Source organism: Tasmannia lanceolata, unplaced genomic scaffold (genome assembly GCF_043159265.1).
Source record: "Tasmannia lanceolata isolate RefF3 unplaced genomic scaffold, GAP_Taslan_0.1 ptg000011l, whole genome shotgun sequence".
NCBI lineage: Eukaryota > Viridiplantae > Streptophyta > Magnoliopsida > Canellales > Winteraceae > Tasmannia > Tasmannia lanceolata.
Window position 1 is genome coordinate 2,433,040 of NW_027518688.1, and position 14,600 is coordinate 2,447,639.

Sequence of the window (14,600 nt, forward strand, 5' to 3'; positions counted from 1 at the left end):
ACTTGGCATTTGTGACACTTCTTTACAAAAGCATGACAATCTGCTTCCATCGTCGGCCAGTAATACCCAAGTCTTGCGATCTTTCCTGATAGCATTTTTCCATTCATGTGCGGTCCACAGACACCTTCATGAATTTGCTCTATGATTTCAGCGGCTCGATCTTCATCTATACACAAGAGCTGGATCCCGTCGAACGATCTCCTGTATAATTCTCCACCACATATGATAAAATTAGAGGCCAACCTCTGAAGTGTTCTCCTCTCTTTTCCCGAGGCTTCGGTTGGATGCCCCTTGCCCGAAATGAGATCTTTTATATCTGTGTACCATGGCTTGCCGTCTGGATACCTTGCTGCTATTTCTATTGCATTAACATGTGCCGGGGCCCATTGCAATCGTACTGCCAAAGGCTGAACCTCCATTGTCGCAGATAGTTCCAACATCGAAGCTAAAGTAGCAAGGGCGTCAGCGAAATGATTCTTCACTCGAGACAGGTGAGTAAATGAGTTGTTTCAGAATTTGCTGACCAGAGACCCCAAGTACTCGTGATACGGGATCAGCTTATCTTCTTTTGTTCTCCAACATCCTTTGGTTTGACAAATAATCAGGATCGAGTCTCCGAACACATCGATGTCTTGGATGTTTAAAACCAGAGCTGCTTCAAGACCAGCAATGCATGCCTCATACTCCGCCATGTTGTTTGTACACTCAAATTGTAGCTTGATTGATATAGGGGTATACTCCTTTCTTGGTGATACCAGTACTGCCCCTATACCACGACCTTGCTTGTTCACAGCTCCATCGAAGTACATAGACCAAGTCGTCCCCGGGGCTTCGTCTTCTACGGTCATTATCTCTTCATCCGGAAACTCTGTTTTCAAATACTCAACCTCTTCTACGGGTACTTCAGCCAGCTGCTCAGCTACTACCCGCCCCTTGATTGACTTCTGGGTGACGTAAGTGATGTCAAACTCAGACAACAATAACAACCACCTTGCAGTTCTTCCAGTGAGAGCTGGTTTCTCAAACAAATACTTCAAGGGATCCATCAGTGAAAGAAGCAAGACCCTATTCGATAACAGATAATGCCTTAGCCTTTGAGTAGCCCAAACCGGCGCCAGACAAGTTTTCTCGAGCAGGGTATACTTCTGTTCATACTCAAGCATCTTCTTACTGAGATAATATATAGCCTTTTCTCGCTTCGACTCTGGATCTTGCGGGGCCAACATGCATCCCATCGCTGTATGAGTCACAGACAGGTATAACAACAATGGCTGGCCTGGCATAATTGGTGACAACACTGGAGGCGAGGTCAGACACAACTTGATCTTTTCAAAAGCTTGCTGATACTCTTTATCCCATTTCTTTGATGCATTCTTCTTCAAAAGCTTGAAGATCGGCTCGCAAATAGTAGTCAACTGTGCTATGAATCGTCTCAAGTATTGCACCTTGCCAAGAAATCCTCTGATTTGCTTCTCCATTTTTGGTGTAGTCATTTCTTGGATAGCTTTTATCTTCTGAGGATCAACTTCGATTCCTCTCTGACTCACCAAGAAACCCAATAACTTCCCTGATGTAACACCAAACACGCACTTGTTTGGGTTAAGACGAAGCTGATACTTTTGGATACGCTGAAAGAACTTCCTCAATGACACAACATGCTCTTCTCTGGTCTTAGCCTTGACTATCATGTCATCCACATAAACCTCTAATTCTTTGTGCATCATATCATGCAACAAGGTAGTAGCAGCTCTCTGATAAGTCGCTCCTGCGTTCTTAAGTCCGAACGGCATCACTTTGTAACAATATGTTCCCCATTCAGTTATGAAAGCTGTTTTGATCATATCTTCGGGCGCCATCTTGATTTGATTGTATCCTGAAAACCCATCCATGAAGGAAAGCAATGCATGACCCGCTGTATTGTCCACCAGGATATCTATGTGCGGTAGAGGGAAGTCATCCTTCGGACTTGCCTTATTCAGGTCTCTGAAGTCTACACACATACGAACTTTTCCATCCTTTTTAGGCACCGGTACTATGTTTGCAAGCCATTCAGGGTATTCCACCACCTCGAGAAAACCCACTTATAGTTGCTTAGTAACTTCATCTTTAATTTTCAAAGCCCATTCAGGTTTCATTCTCCGAAGCTTCTGCTTTTTCGGCCTGGCACCCGGGATTAAGGGAAGCCGATGTTGGACAATGTCTTCGCTTAATCCCGGCATGTCTTTATAGGACCAAGCAAAGACTTCTTTGAATTCCCTAAGTAGGTCAGTTAATTCCTCTCGTTCCTCAGGGGATAATGTTTTGCCAATTTGTATTTCCCGAGTTTCGGTTTCATCGCCAATATTTATGGTCTCGATTTCTTCTTCGACGGGCTTTGCTCGACGCTCCTCCTCCTGTTTAATCATATACTTGATTTCAGGGGGAGTTTCGTCGGCATCCTCATCTGAGGAGGGTTCTTCATTATTATTATTATTATTGAATTCATCAGATAAAGAAGCAGACACAGAGACATACTGAGAAGAGATATTCATTTCATTAGAAACTGCAAGTACATCCTCGGACGCGCCTAACTCAGGCTCAACATCGGACTCCATAAGGAAAGAAACGGACTCGAGCTTAACAGTAGCTACATCAGACATGACATCAGACAACTCAAACTCAACTTCCGACACATCACTAGACTCTGACTCATAACCAGACTCCATAACATTGGAAGACTCATTGACAAGAATGTCATCATACTCCATAACAACCTGAGGAAAGACATAAGAACTCCAGTTGGTGAGGTCTCCTTCAGCTGAGGTGATCATGGCTTGCGGGTTCAGAAGCGGCGCATCTTCTCCGATCATAGCTACAACCGGTGAATCGATCTTAAACAGAGACTCCAGAAGGTACGGTTCCATAAGGTCAGCCTAGTCTGATTCATATTCCTCTTCATTGATCTGCAAGGAGGGGAATTCATCTGGTAGATCTATCTCAAAGAAAATCTCAAACCCTGGCAGCTTTTCATGGGGTATTGGATCGACCCAAGGCTCAGCAAAACCACGAAAGGCGAAATCCTCCCCTTCTTTCCTGTAATGTCCATTTCTCAACAAACTGTAAAACCTGCTCGGCTCATCTATCCCCAAACGACGAAGTTCAACCTTTCTGCGCATATACTTCTTCATCTCACTGATCTCTTCATTTGTAGGTTCATAGCCCAAACCAAACAGTCCAACTGCTCTGCCCATGTTCGGCCACTCAGCTACACCCTGATGGTGGCGACCTAACCCGGCTCCTGGAACATAGCCCTACTTGCGCATCATTCGGACAACTACGGGATTCGAGCTTGTAAGGAAAGTGAGAGGTTCATTCATAGCTTCTTCCACTGATATAGCTGTGACCTCCAGTGAGAAACGAGTCAGACTGACATCTTCATTCTTTTCTAAACTGGCCGGGATGATGAGCTCTTGAGAAATTTGGCCAACTTCTAGGTCTGGGTCTCCTCTAACCGTTATCACTCTGTTACCCTTGATAAATTTCAGCTTTTGATGCAATGATGAAGGTAGCACTCCGTATTTATGAAGCCAAGGTCAGCCCAAGAGCAAATTGAATGATGGTTTAATGTCTAACACTTGAAATTCGATTTCAAACATTCTACCTCCAATCTGGATTTCTGTGGCTAAAGTCCCAACAACATCACGCCTCGTACCATCATAAGCTAAGATGCCTTGTTCAGAAGGGATGAAATCACCAGGTTCAAATCCTAAGGCAGTAGCAGTACTCAGAGGACAAACATTCAAAGCGGATCCATTGTCAACTATAACCTCTGGAACTTTCTTCTCATTACAGAAAACGGTGACTCGGAGCGGGCGGCTATGATTGCGACCTTCGAGAGTCAAGTCTTCATCAGTGAACGACAAGGTTTTGGAAACCCGGGCCATAGCTACAAGTCCAACCAAATGATCCGGAGTGATATCAACAGACACTTTAGCGGCATTCACCTCTCTAAGTATAACCTCTCGGTGCTTTGCAGAGTTCATAAGCAAACCCCAGATCGAAATATTTGCCTGAGTTTTCTTTAACTGCCGGAGGAGGTTTTCGTCTTCTTCATCTGACTTCGACTTAAACAACTCTGATGCTCTGGTCAACTCAGCGGGATTCTCAACCCTTAACTTGGCTGGTTTAAAGACACGCCCGCCGCGAGTAACATGGCGGACCTCATCACAAACAATCTCCAGATCCTCTTCATCAGGCTGAAAAATATAAGGGCGAACTTCATGACCCCCCTCATCAGGCTGGAAAACATAAGGAATTCGGGCTTCCTGATCTTCCTCATCGGGCTGGAAAACATATGGAGTTCGTGCTACTTGATGGACAGTGGATTCAACATTCTGATAGACACATGGGTAAATCACCTGGTCTTCCTCATTAGGCTGAAAAAATAAGGAATTCGGGCGGTGTGATTGATGACAGGCTCAGCAAGACACTCTTCTTCCTCTTCTTCGAAATTTAAGACATAGGGAGTTGGAGGTGTTATGGCACAAATAAGAGAGGTTGGATCAACAAAGGGCTTGTCATCAGAGATGGCTCCTATCTCAGGTGGAGGGGGGGTAGTATGTCTGGGTAAGGGATTTCGAGTGACGTTAGGTTCAGGTAGAACAAGGTCACCCACCGCTAGCAGTTTTTCGATTATGTATCTCAGGGCTATACAACGATCAGTATGTTGTCCAGGACCTTGATGGTACCGACAAAACTGGTCTTCTCTGAAACCTTTGGGAAGAGGGTCTGGGGGAGGTCTCGTCGGTAAGAGTTCAATTACACCATCTCTGACAAGATTTCTCATGATTGAAGATGGGGTGTAAGGCAACGGAGTGAACTCTTTCTTTGGCATTTGAATGGGTTTTTCTCCTCCCATTACTATATTTCTTGGAGGCGGGCGAGAAGTCCCCAATTGATTCACTTATTTGGGAGCAGTGATAGGTCTTTTACCCTACTTCAGATTCACGTAATGCTTCAAAATTACACCTTGTGCTAAAGCATCTTCTGTCATGTTCCCAGTGTGGATGAAATGCTTAAAATCCGGATAGTACTGAGTAGCCATATACTGCGCATAAGGGCCGGAGAGATTTTTGACGATAATGCTGAGCTGGTCTTCTTCAGATGGGCGGTTAGTCATCTGAGCTGCCTTTCTCCTCCACTTCTTAACAAAAGTACTGAACGGCTCATGGATCTGTTGCTTGAGCATTTTCAGATCTCGACGAATGACCTGAACCCCATCATCATAAGAGAATTGTTCAATAAACTTTTCAACAATGTCCTCCCAAGTCTTGGTATAAGCCGAGTCCAAAGTCAGAAACCATTTACACACCACGCCTGATAGAGACATTTGGAACAATTTAGCCATCTGCTGAGAATTCAGACCGTACTGCTCGAGCGCATTGATGTACATCTTCAGATGACTTCTAGGACTCCCAGATCCGCCATACTTGGCAAAGTCAGGGATTTTGAACTTGGGAGGGAGAGTGACGCCAGGGAAGATTGAGAATTCAGACATGTCTATTTTCCTTGGATTGTGATTTTTCAAATTCAAAAGCTCGAGAGCCAACTGGTCTACTTTCTCAGATAAAACCTTCTCTTTTCCGGCTCTAGCAGGAGATAGCGGAAGATTTTCCTCAGCGTACTGCTCATCATCGTAATCAAAGGCAGGAACTTGCATGGATCTGACTGGGATATGGACTCCAGTTGGAGGATTCTGGACTACAGGGTCTTTCGAGGTTGAAGACCTCTCATTTGCCTGACCCTCCAGACGTGTCACTTTTTCAGTAAGGGTTGACATCTGTCTGATAAGGTTCATCATCATTTCTCTCATTTCAGTCATGAAATTACTCTCAGTAGACTCAGCCATTAGGTCAGGATTTGAAGATTCCGGTGAAGTAGAATAACGACTTAGTCTCGATGTTTGACGAAACCAAACAGGCTTAGAAGCGGTAACTTTTCGGGGAGCGATGGTGTTTAGTTAAGACTCCTGGATGGAAGTTAATAAGTTAGATTGCACGTTTGATAATTAAGATTGAATACTTCACACAAATTCAAGACGAGTGAAATAGAAAAGAACACATTTTCATTGATCACAAATCAAACAGCAGTTACGATTGATAAAACGTGTCACTTTTAATTACAAGTAAATGAAACCAAGTGAGCATAATGAAACTTGAAATTGAAATGACAATTGTATGAAAATGACAATCGTATGACAATTGTATGAAAAAGGTCTTCAATGCTCCATGATCCGAGCTCTCTTCCCCGCAGGCTCTTCTGGTAACTCATTCCGTTGGACTTTAGATGATAGAGCAAATCTCTTATCTGTAACCTTGTTTCCCCAAGCAGCTACGATTGACTTTATGAGACCGGGAGTAAGCTTTTCGCAAGTGGGAGGGGCTACAAATCCGGGAGGACATGGATTTCCCGTGATCTGGTAAAGCAAACGAGTGGGTGCATAAAAGGTTGACTTTTCCAAACCCATAAGATACACAAATGGATGCGGGTAGGTGTTAGTGATAATGTGTAAGCATGAATGACTCACCCAATGAAATTGATCCTCCTCCACGTGCTGCAACCAATTATGCCACTCATCAATGGATTGGGGTTTATTGGCCATTGGTTGCCATGAAAGATGATCCTTGAGGGTGTACTGAAGGGAGCTCCTGGCCGAAGGACGGTGAGTTTTTCACAAAGCCACAAATAAAGCATTTTGACACACCCATGGAAATTATCCTTAACCTCTTGCCGAGCAATAAGATCCAGCCCAGAGAAGGTTTCCGCTAGCATAATTGGGACAGGATTCCTTCCTTCGCTAATTTGATCGACTACACTCAGTAAGGTCACAGGGGCAATACTGGAGTCTTCACGGATAACGTGACGTGCAAGGACACCAAAGATTAGGGCACTGCGCCGGCAACTTTGAAAACGGGAGTCGGCAGGATCAACGTTTTTAGAAAAACGCTTAATGAGGTCATCGAATTGCACGTACGTGTCTTTGAAATAGGGCATAGCATCAACAGTTTGTTCTCGAAAAGCTTACAGAAAAGAGAACAAGGAGACGCTACACTCGAAGGTTGGATCCAGAGTCCCTCCGGTGGGAGTTCTAATAGGGCGCACCAATCCTTGAATATAGGACAGATTTCAAAGGGACCAAATTGAAAAACATGAAGAATAGGATCCCAAAGTCTTGCAGCTGCTTGAAGAAATTGCCAATTCACACCAGATGCGGTCAAATGATTAAACGTGCTGATGAACCTGTCGGCCATACTCCACTCTGCACGCTCGCGCGGGAGAGCACTAGTTGACTCAATTATCCAATCCCTCATCACCTTGTTCGACATGATTTAACCTAATCACAGATAGGATAAGATCAGAAGAGAGTGAAGATAATCTTGAATAACGAGATAATAGGGATAAATTTGATCAACCATATGGGAAGGATACAACTGGTGATACTGAATTTCGTTCATCAATGATCAAGGACAATCAATAAATTAGACAGGTAGACCACGGCCATAAAATGACAGAAGTAGGTCATAGACTGGATCTCAAATCTGATGATGGACGTTGACAACTGTATGATCACGAGGATCGATAATGATAGATCATGGTCACAGAGACAGCGGACAAGCCATCAACCATATCTAAGACAGAGCAGGCGAGTAAGCAACATCTAGCCTAATGAGTAATACATATACACCGCCTGAATCTATGACACATCAAAAGAATGGGTACACAGTCGAAGGGTAATATACATATACGGCAAGGATCTATGTACCCAACATGAGTAGACCGTGGTCATGAGAGTGACGAGTATAGACCACTAATCAGGTGGCTCTGAAAGAATGTACATGTGATTGATTAAACCAGGAATCCCTCACTGGAAAAGAGAGTTCTAATCTAACCAACAGACAAAACTGAATATACAGAGGAGATTCGTACAATCTGAAGACAAAACGACAGATATAGTCCCAACAATGGTAAAAGAAATACTATCGACTGCATCGAAGGAGTGCAAATAGGATGAATCAGACCTGGAATACCTACTGCAAAAGGGGGCCTGATCTGAACGACCGACTCGACAAGTAGGATATGTACAAGAAGATGGCAAAACTGTACATCGACTCAGCGAGTAATACCTGTACAAAGGAACAGCACCACTGTACACCTAGGAGACAAAACATAGACCATGATCAGCCTAAAGACCAGGGAAAATGATTAACCATTTTGAAGACTGGAGAATGAAACTATGTAGTTGATAGTTGGACCAGAAAATTCTATTGACAGACAGACCCTGGTCTAACAGGTTAGCACAAAGACCGATTAGGGCAATAAGGAATCAAGGACTGGACCATGGCCATGAAAGGTGGTGAACAAAACCATCGGCCAGACCCAAAACTGAAAGAAGGAACAAACTCCACCTGATGATAATAGATCAGAAAAACTCACAAACATGGACCTATGACACCGGAATGACCATATGATAAGAGATTACAGGGTAAATCATGATCCAGCTGACAACCGAGCAAGAGTAAGGGTCATCGATCAGGTCTGAAGGAATGCACGACTGCGATAGATACAGAAACCTAATCTAGGAGACAGGTCCTAATCTAAGAATAGATATAATACAAGCACGTACATATATACATACATACCCTAACTAGGGGCACCAGCCCTAACCTGATCTAGCGGAGCCAAGAAAATCTCGCCTCGAAAGTGTCTGTGAGTGTACTAGATAACGCGGCGGGTAATCACGGTGTGACTTACCCTTCTACACTACATGGGTAGGCTGACTTCTATCCTAGGCTCACATATGCTGGTCGCACATGTTCGTCCTATATGAGTACATAAATATAGTGTCCTAGTAAGGGTTCCCTAATTTTGGTTCTAAAGGGAGCAGCTAATATATATACATAATATAATGAAATAAAAGTAGGGCCCAGGCATTTCTGCAGGGTACTATGCTTATGACCATACCCTTGATGTATAACGCCAGCACACCCAGCATTATACAGAGTATGTTCATTGCTCATTGGCTGCTGTAGAACACCAGCACACCTAGTGTCTACGGCTGCAGCTCTGGCGCATAGCTTGGAAATAGATACAACGGTACCCTCAAGGTCATAATTACCCATCTGGTACGCGTCATATCTATTCCCTGAGGCCAATAATGAAAATAATGAAAAAAATAAAGAATATAACAATGTATGATGTGCAGTGTGTGAATCCCTTGTTTTATTTACGCACCTACTTGGTGCCCCTTGATTTCTAACGATATTCGTTTCCATTTAACTTGATTTTGACCCAAATTTCTTCAAAATTAATTAAAATGGCATTTTTACAGAGTTAGGCAATATTTCAAAAAATTCCCCAGCAGAGTCGCCAGCCTGTGGACCCCGGATCCCGAGGACGGTGAGCGAGGGACGCGAGATCCCCCGTCAATCCTCTAAGACCTCCACAATGTGAAGGAGAGCTCTACCAAGGAACTCTCGAAATGATGCCACTCACAGCATGGGTGGCGATGTATATGTATGAGATACCTCTTGATCTGGAGACAGGAGCCTCGAAACCAAGACGCACCTAAAATAACTCAGAGTCGCCATCCAAGGAAATGGGCCCTAGATCCCATGAAATACTCTGTTGCAATGGATAACCAGAGATACAAAAGGTCCGTGCCCGGTGACGAATGAGGAAGATTCGAAGAGCACCCCCAATTCGCCCAAGTGCAAGCACTTGGTCTCTTATTCTAGTTCTAATTAACTTTGAAGAGTTTTGGGCGAAAATCATGTGAAATGGAAACAATCATCCCCGAGAAAACGTCTATCTAAGCATGCATGACCCGGGGATGGGCAAAGAAAATGAACATCCAAATCCTAACTCATCGCATCTAAGAAAGCAATAAACAATCGCATGCATAGCTACAGCTAAGCAGATAACGATAGATATAATGAGATAAGGAAAGCAAATATCTAAGTTTAGACAGATAATCAAGCTAAGACGAATGGATAAACGCTACAGCTAAGCAATCAAAGCAGTAAAGTAAACACACTAGCATGCGAGCCTATGCAAGAGATAAGACTAAGAAAATGGCAATCGATCGCACGCTAGAAGAACAAACAGACTATAATGCATAAGAAATCTAAGATAAGCACACAGCAAGCTAAAATGTCCAAGAAAAGAAAGAAATCAGAAAATCAACGGCATGTGAGAACCAAAAATGCCAGGGGAAAGAAGATGGAACACACGATAGGCTCAGAGGGCGATTCAAAAAAAGAATCAAGCCTAGCGATCCTAATCTGCTGAAGATCGGACAAGTCTTGCGATCGTCATGACCTATCGTTGGGCTCAGCGAGGACAATCCCTGTAAAGGGGCCACACTACGTCATCGCCCGTCCCAAAGCTCGATAAAACGTCGGAAAACCGATGAAAATTGAAAAACCACGATCGAAATCGAAAATAGAATGAAAAAGGGACTCCGAGTGACCTGTCAATCATCATCCTTGCCCATTTTTGTTTTTGTTTTGAAATGTTTGAAAATATTTATTAAAAAGGTTTGACTGGACTTGGGTGGACCCAAGCTACCTACGTACCCTGCGGAAAGGGATCAAGCCAACGTAGTTCGAAACAGTTTTTTCGAAAAATGTTTTTGATGTTTTTGACGATTTTTGTTGTTTTTGGATTTTTATTATTTGATTTTTATTTGTTTTTGTTTATCCCTTTGATCGAAGGGGGTTTTGGCTCAGGAGGTTTCCGTCCGTTGTCACCTAAACCCGACGATGTGTTCCCGTGATCGATAGAATCCTGAAACTCAAAAAAGATCCTGAGGAACGTGCAAAGAATAGTCCCGAAAAGGAAGGGAACCCCTCAAATCCTGTGAAAATCCTGAGATGGGGAAAATGAGAGGAAGAGCAAGGGGTTGGCTCAAGAAATATTCCGTCATCGCCTAGACCCGACAGGAGCGCTCCCAAAATCGATGGAATCCCGCAAATCAAAGAGGATCCGGAAAAACGTGTGAAGAACGATCCTGAAAGAGAAGAAATGCAATTCTAACCCTAATGAGAACCAAAATGAAGAATCCAGAAAACGATAAGAGGAATGGTAAACTAAGAAGAAAATGGAGGTTAACAAGGAAGTATCACGACATTACATCATCTCTTTTCTTTTGGTCATCATGCTTCAACCAACAACTTCCCTATGCGAACTAGACTAAGATTCCATGTTACTGCTCATTTCCAAAGGAAGTGCTATTCGGCTTCATTGGGAATAAATTTGCTAACACCAATGATGGCCAAATTACCATCAAAACAAAGTAGAGAAAAGGGAAACACTAGAGCCGGTTCGAACAAAACCCAAGCGATTCAATTAATGGAACTTCTTGCGCAATGAGGATCCCATAACCACATTCGAGTATTGCAATTGTGATCTCACATCTATCGGTCAGATCCACGATTCTAAAAAAAATTGCAATTCAGACCTCACATCAAGTATTTCTACTGTTAGAAATGCCCTTTCTAGATATCATTGCATTCTCAGAAAAAAACAAAATCAACAAGAAGATCAATTAAAATAGATAAAACAAGTTGAGCCCAAGCTACTATGAAGTAATGAAGGTGGAATTTGATGCCATAGTAATGAGACTGAATGAAAAGGGAAAATGATGAATTACCTGAGATTTCCTGAGATTGAACCCTTTGTCACAAAGTCAGCTCGGGGAGACTCTCCTTTATGTTAGATCGGATGGTAGCGAAGACAGGCCGTGTTGGAGAAGGTGATGGCGTCGATTGGATCTCACGTCGGTGGTGATGGTACTAATTGATGGTGACTATGGCAAGGCGATGTCACAGGCTTCTCGGAAAGAAGGTAGAATTGAAGTGGGTTTTGGGTTAGAGAGGTGACTCGTTGGATTTATGGCTATAATTGGGCGTGAAAGTGAGATGGGTTTAAGGGGGTGGTTTGGGTGAAATGTTAACAAAAAAATGGATGAGAGGGAATGGCAGAGAGGGGAGAGATGATCGAGCAGTGGTGGTTGTTAATGGGGATGGATTGATTGAGTAGGTGATGGAGATGGAAATCAGAATTAGGGTTATGGATCTAGTAGAGGATGGTGGCAATAGCCGTGAAGGAGGTAGCTTGGCCGGATTCCGGTGATGTCCACCGGAGAAGATGGCTGAAATGGGTTTCGAAAGAGGCTAAAAATGACAGGGGTTTGAAGGAGGGTTTAATGGATAGGCTTTTGAAGGAGGAGACGATGGTGGAGGTGAATGGTGTAGAGGTGGTGGAGTGGGTTTGGGTCGGTGGCTGAGAAGGTGGAGAAGCAAAGAAGGGTTTGAGAGGTGGCTCGTTGGAGGAGATGATGGTAGGAAGGAGAAGAAGATGGAGTAGGTGGGTGGTGGACTCGCCGGCGGGGATGGGTTGGGCTGGCCGGATTCCGGCCGGAGGAGGAGGCGAAGATGGTGGCTCCCTTTTTCTCTTCTCCCCTCTCTCTCTCTCTCTCTGTCTCTTCTGCAACTTCAAAATAAGAGAATCAAATGGGTTTTTGGGCAAAGAAATGAAATGGGTTTAGGGTAGGAAATGAAATGGGTTTAGGGTAGGAAATGGAGGAGGGTTTGGATAGGGTTTGATGGAGATGAATGGCGATTGGGGGAAAATTGCAGAGGGATGAGGGTGGAATGGGTTTAAGGATGGTGGAGAGAGTAGCTGGGGCCGGATTCTTGCCGGATTCCGGCTTGGATGGCCGGAGAAGATGATGGCGGTTAGGTCGGTGGAATGGGGCCTAGCTAAATGGGTTTGAGGGAGATGGTGATTGTGAAGGGAAATGAAGTGGGTATGGGTTTCCGGTGAGTTTTCTCGCCTGAGAAGGAGGCCGGCCCTCTCTCTCTCTCTCTCTCTCTCTCTCTCTCTCTCTGCTATGTGCAACCCCAAAACCGAGAATGAGAAAAACTCCCCCTCGTTCACGAGCTCCTGTGGAGTTTTTATATCTAGGGTTCTTCCTTACTCTAATCCTTGCCATCCATTTTGTTGCCCCCTCATCTCAACCATCCATCCCCTTCTTTTAATCCTAATGCCCTCTTAGAAACCCTAAAAATCTAGAAGGCTCTAGTCTAATCCAAGCCCTACACTCCGCTTTGTTAATTTTACAGCCCATGTTCATTGCTTGCAAAGGAAGCAAGACTTATTTTACTAAAACGCCCCTAAGATAAGGTGATTTTACCCTCCTACCCTTATGCTCTATTTGCCTTTTCTTCTCACCCATGGGTACCCTTGCTTTGCTAGCTCACCCTACATCTACAAAGAAAATATACTTGCCTCCCCTTTCTTCCTCGGACAGCCTACCTTAGCATATTTGCTGCGTTACAGGGGGTGGTCTAAGGAAGGGAGGAAAATGGCAAATTATTTACACCGAGTTGTTTTTCCAGGTAAATGATATTGACACATCCATACTTTGATAATTACACTCTCTTGGCTTGTTTTTTTGTTTTTCACTTGTGGAGTATTTTGGAAAAAAAATGTAAAAACCATTTGATAATCTTTTGAATCCCAAAACAAGCCGGGTTAGTGAAAATATCAGCATATGACTGTGCCGATATACATCGGAGCCTAGGGTTTTAAATAGAGGAGTGCCAATACCAAAATTGTGGGGCATGTTGTAGGTTGCCTAATTTTTGCAGAAATAAAAGGGAAGGTCGGGGCAATTGAACGGAGGATACCGATGGGGCTTCGGGGTCACTCAGGCTTTCAGAATATTTCCAGAAATTATTTTCAAGCGAGCATTTTCGGATTTTTCAGGCTCTTCTGCAATTGGACCTTAAATTTTAGAAACTTCGGGGCTCAGCTTTCAGGGCATTTCGGTAATCGGTTTCAAGAACTTGAAAGTTTGATTTTGGGGACTCGGGGTTCGATTTCAGGACTCGGGCTTCGGGAATTTTACCTGATTCCAGAAATTTATTCGACTTTGGGAAATTGGGGGAAATTGGGGGTCAGGTCAAAATGGGGTGTCTACACTCACTTGTCAAGGACCAGAAATCATTTTGCTGACGCTTTGGCTACTTTGGCCTCGATGTTAGACATTTCTGTATCAATGGAGGTTCAGCCGCTAGTTGTAAGACTTCAGTGGGCCCCTTCGCATGTGAATGCAATAGAGATTTTAGCCAGGTGTCCAGATGGGAAGCCATGGTATACAGATATCAAGAATCTTCTTGCTGGTAAAGGGCATCCTCCAGAAGCTTCAAGCAAGGAGAGGAAGACTCTTCAGAAGTTAGCTGCCAACTTTATTATTTGCGGTGAAGAGATAGAAGGTCATTTGATGACATACAACTTCTCTGTGTTGATGAAGACAAAGCCGCAGAGCTTATTGAGCCGACTCATGAGGGAGTTTGTGGTCCTCATATGAATGGAAAATATTGTCAAGAAAGATTTTGAAACTTGGATTCTATTGGCCCACCATGGAAGCAGACTGCTTCGCATTTGTAAAGTAATGCCATAAGTGTCAAGTCTATGCAAATCTTATTCATGTCCCTCCTTCGGAGTTGCACTCTATGACTTCTCCATGGTCGTTTTCAGTATGGGGAATTGATATA

The 14,600-nt window shown here is 43.7% G+C and overlaps 1 protein-coding gene across 1 annotated transcript; it reads right to left on the bottom strand.

The window, feature by feature from the left end:
- Window positions 1-3,290: 3,290 nt before the first annotated feature.
- On the bottom strand, window positions 3,291-4,897 carry LOC143886942 (uncharacterized). Its single transcript, XM_077391111.1, has 3 exons — window positions 4,499-4,897; window positions 3,641-4,415; window positions 3,291-3,550 (listed from the first exon to the last, which is right to left on the bottom strand). Exons 1-3 carry the CDS (start codon window positions 4,895-4,897, stop codon window positions 3,291-3,293), a joined length of 1,434 nt encoding a protein of 477 aa, XP_077247226.1.
- Window positions 4,898-14,600: the final 9,703 nt, after the last annotated feature.

Bases quoted from the DNA above. Each gene is read 5' to 3' on its own strand.
- LOC143886942 (XM_077391111.1), bottom strand. From the start codon at position 4,897: ATGGGAGGAGAAAAACCCATTCAAATGCCAAAGAAAGAGTTCACTCCG. The intron at 4,416-4,498 runs GTCTTAAATTTC...TTATTTTTTCAG, and splicing joins TAACACCTCCAACTCCCTAT to CCTAATGAGGAAGACCAGGT. The intron at 3,551-3,640 runs GTAGAATGTTTG...ATAAATACGGAG, and splicing joins CACAGAAATCCAGATTGGAG to TGCTACCTTCATCATTGCAT.